At 31.9% G+C, this 4,449-nt stretch overlaps 1 protein-coding gene across 1 annotated transcript; it reads left to right on the top strand.

Moving 5' to 3' along the window:
* Positions 1–2,493: 2,493 nt before the first annotated feature.
* Positions 2,494–4,128, top strand: LOC131621787 (large ribosomal subunit protein uL1-like). Its single transcript, XM_058892828.1, has 4 exons — positions 2,494–2,530; positions 2,622–2,731; positions 3,166–3,390; positions 3,863–4,128. The coding sequence occupies exons 1-4, from the start codon at positions 2,494–2,496 to the stop codon at positions 4,067–4,069; spliced, it is 579 nt and encodes a 192-aa protein (XP_058748811.1). The 3' UTR covers positions 4,070–4,128.
* Positions 4,129–4,449: the final 321 nt, after the last annotated feature.

The raw sequence follows: 4,449 nt of genomic DNA on the forward strand, positions 1-4,449 counted from the left end.
TTAGTACAAAAATTTGAGAAAGGAACAAATACTCTTTAAAAGAAACAAAACTTTAATTAAACCTTAAATATAATATAAACTTTTCTCAAGAAAAAGTAAACAGACAAAGAGTATTTCAAAATGAGATCAATAAATAGTATATAATTGATATAAATATTTTTTTATCTCTTATCTTAAGATGCAGCAATTTGTTTTTTCAACTATTTTTTTTATTAAATGGGTCATTTAATTTTACAAATTGAATTGGACCAAGTTGATCCTTTAAATATTTTTTTTAATTAAGTTTGATCCTTTAAGTTACATCCATTATTATTATTACTATTAAGTTGAACAAATACTTTGTTTTATTTTTTAAGAAAAATAATAATAAACTTTAGTAGAAAGAAATAAAATGAAACTTAAAATGATGAAATAGGTGACAGCTGGAAGAAACTCATAAAGACAAAAATAATACATCCAGAAAAAAAAAAACAAGATTTCTTGAAAAAGCCAAATCTAATTAATAGTCGTTTGATTTTTAAAAGAGGAAATATTATATTGCATGGAAATGGGAAAATGAGTCATCAAAAATGGGAAAATTAGTATCTGGTTCTTGAATAAAAAAAGACATGTCCTCAAAAAAGCATAAACTTCAATGTAAATACATTGAATATTCTGCATCATTTAAGTACTTACTTGTGTGCAGATTCATCTTGTTTTTATATTTTGGGGTTAGGTTTTCTGTTCATGGATTTGATATATTAATTGTTAATGATTTGTAGCTATATATAGTTTTCAAAATTGATAAATGCCATTGGTATATTAAAAATTTATATTCTTGATTTTTTTTTTATGCACTTGATAATCATTTGCCAAACGCTGCATGTTATGATTGCCACACCATACAAAATTTATGAAATTCGTGTCAATGTGTCTATATTAATTGAATAAGGATCAATTGGATATGTAACATTTAATTTATTTTTTTCTATCTTTTATTGTATTAGGTGTGATATTATAATAAAGAATAGTGTAGTCAACTTGAGACTCTTCTTACACTAGTGCAAAAAGATTAATATAATTATAAAATTTACACCCATTATACTAAAAACGGGTGTAAATGAGAAATGCGGTGGCAATTTTGTAAATAAAATATCATTTTAAGTATTATTATGTGACACTATACACCCTATTTTCTAAAAACGGGTTTAAATTAAAAATATTATTATAATCAAATTTCAATTACTCCCTTTAATTGAAAAAAGGGTGTAAATTTAAATAAACTACAAATTTTTATTTAATTTTATAACTCAAAATATGTAATCTATGTTACATGTTAACAAATAATTTAAATATTATTAACAAATTAATGAAAATTTAAATTTATAAGATAATTTAAACATTATTATGAATATTAATGGTATAATAAATTGAATATAATAATCTAATTTCATTCTAAACCCAGTTTTCAGAAACTCTCGTTCTAAACCCCAGTTTTCAACAAATTTCACCGAAAACAGAATCGAAGAAGAAAGTCGCATCAGAATTTTCAACGAATTTCTGAGTTCTTCTCATAGAGAATCAAAACCCAGTTTCATCGCATTTCACCAAACCCTTTTCACCATCGCAGTGACGACAACGAAGCTGAAGAATGTTCACCATCGCTCATTTCACAGGACGACATCGCATTGGTAAAACGAAGGTAGGTTTTTATACTTTGAGCACATGCATTGGTAGCTGAAGAATTAGGGTTTTATACTCCTGAAAATGGACTGTTGTTTCAGAAATTAGTTCCTATTGTTTGAATGTCTTGTGTTCTGTATGATTATTTTAGTAAATTTAAGCATTACTAGTTATTCAGGAAGTGAAATTGTTTTGAGTGAGCTTTTCTTGAGTCTTAGGGATCATTTTTACAGAGTCAGATTTTGGGTTGTCTTGTAGTGTGATTTCGTGTTGTTTTGCGGTTTTCCGCAGGGTGAGAATAGAAGTTATTGTTGTGGGTTTTGCAGCGTGTGAATCTCGGTTCTGCAAGGGTGTGAAATGGGTTATTTGCTGCAGATGAAAAAATCTCCATGTTCTCTGTGTTGTCGGGTCAATTATACAGTGAAAGGAACCGCAACTTGTACGTGCGAAGCCAGAGAAAAGTTAGGGCGTGGGAATGGACTGAGTGGTTAGGTTCAGTACTTGAGCTCATGAGAAGTGAGTTGGATGAAATGAAACTCCATTTTCAATTGCATAAACAAGCTCTTTAGAACCTAATGTTCTTGCCATGACCTAAATGTTCTCTTCTTTTTTTACAAAACAGGTTCTCAAAGGAAGCCTCAAGAACAAAGGCAATGACGTGAAAAGCTTGGACAATTGCGATTGTGTATTTTATGAAGATGTTGAAGGCTCACAAGATGTTCGGAATCCAACCGTATCTGCATTAACTTTTGGCAAATCGACCAATTTAAGGTCTTCTAACCAGGACATCACTTGTTGCCATTCTTACTCGAGAATCCCTTCATTTGTGAAATGCCTTCAATTTCGGATCTGTTTTCTATAGTAACAGGTATTAACTTCTTCTCAATACTCAAGCTTATTTCTCCTCCATCTGTTTTATAACTAAGAGCTAAATTAACTTTAAAATTATTCATTGATAGACCGCTCTCGTTATTCACATCACAGAGAAAGATGGCTTGCCGGCAGTTATGGGCTTCAAGAGCTGCATCATACCTCAGGATCTCTGTCTTTCACAGAAGCTTCTCTTATGGTATGTAATCTCATTCTGTCACCTTCTTCTTTCATTTGTTTTTCGTAATACACTTAAGATCGTATCATGGCATTTCATTTTGCAAGTTTTGGATACAATCTGTAGATTGTAGATTTCGATTCATGTTCTTCGATTTGATATTATTTATTATTTTTGGTATCACAGATTCAGCTTTCAAAGGAAACCCAGCAGCAGTGTGTTTATAAGAACAAGACAGAGACGATGAATGGTTGCAATCATTAGCTGCTGAGTTCAATATTTCTTAAACATGTTTTTTAACTCCAATTCATGGTACTTCTGTTCCTCGTTTTGGTCTCAGATGGTTCACTCCTACTACTGAGGTTAGGATCTAGCTTTTCATTATAAACTTTTCAATTCTCTTAAACATGGCTTATTACTATTATTAATATCATTTGGATCCTATTATATTCCAGGTTAAAAAGATCCCTTCGACCGATGCTACCGGTACACCGAACTCGCAGAATGGTGATTCCAAGGACAAAGGAAGGAAGTTTGTTGAAACTATTGAGCTTCAAATTGGCCTCAAGAACTACGATCCACAAAAGGATAAACATTTCAGCGGCTCCGTCAAGTTGCCTCACATCCCTCGCCCTAAGATGAAGATTTGTATGCTTGGAGATGCCCAACACGTTGAAGAGGTATACATCTTCTCCAATTGTTGAACTGATTTGTGAATATTTGATTTCGTGCTGCAATGTTATATCCCAATTTAACGCTGCTTCATAGTTTATAGCCTTTATATGCTTTCTAATTGTTACGAATTTGTGAAAATTATTGAAAAGATACAATGCTTCTGAAGTTATATAGCCCAATTCTGTAACCACTGTTCAAATAATTGTTGGCACCACCTTTAGGTTCAATAATTCTGGTTTTTTATTTTGTGCTTTAGTAGGAAGAGATTTTCCATGTAATGTATATAGACATTAGTTGTGTTTGTGAATGTAGGATTAGAAATGCAAAACAGCACCGTTGAACTTAATGATTTGAACAATGGTTTCAGAACTTGTTATCCATGTAACATGTTTTGAAAACACAACAATAATGCTCTTCAATAATTATCATTCCAGTTTTAGCGTAGTTATTTGTGTTAAAGTTAACTCGAATTTGCAGGCAGAGAAAATTGGTTTGGAGTCAATGGATGTTGAAGCTTTGAAGAAGCTCAACAAGAATAAGAAGTTGGTGAAGAAACTTGCCAAGAAGCACCATGCCTTCTTAGCTTCTGAGTCTGTCATTAAACAGATTCCCCGTCTCTTGGGTCCTGGTCTCAACAAAGCAGGCATGTTTTTATCCCCTGGCTTAGGATTTTGGATATTTTGAGAACATTTAGCACAGCTGTTTTGATCATTAGATATGATGTATTGGAGTCTTTTTATTTGTCACTTGTTATTTTATCTTTTGATTTTAAATACTAGCATCCTAAACATTTTGAGGATTTGGCATGGTTCGTCCAGTGAATTAACTTTAGATTAAAATGTTTATTGTGTCTTAACTTTAGATTACACAATTTGATTTCACCATTTTCAATTATGGCTAGTTGTTAATAACTCAGTCTGAGATAGTGTTGTTAATAACTCATATTTGCTTTCAGGATCCTGTTTGTGGAAGTGCACACTGTGGCTTGGTACCCTATTGGAGCAAGAAGCTGGGAAAGTTTGATTTAAGGGCTTATCAGGTATCACTATTACTATCTTTTCCTG

This window comes from Vicia villosa, unplaced genomic scaffold (genome assembly GCF_029867415.1).
Source record: "Vicia villosa cultivar HV-30 ecotype Madison, WI unplaced genomic scaffold, Vvil1.0 ctg.000011F_1_1, whole genome shotgun sequence".
Lineage (NCBI taxonomy): Eukaryota > Viridiplantae > Streptophyta > Magnoliopsida > Fabales > Fabaceae > Vicia > Vicia villosa.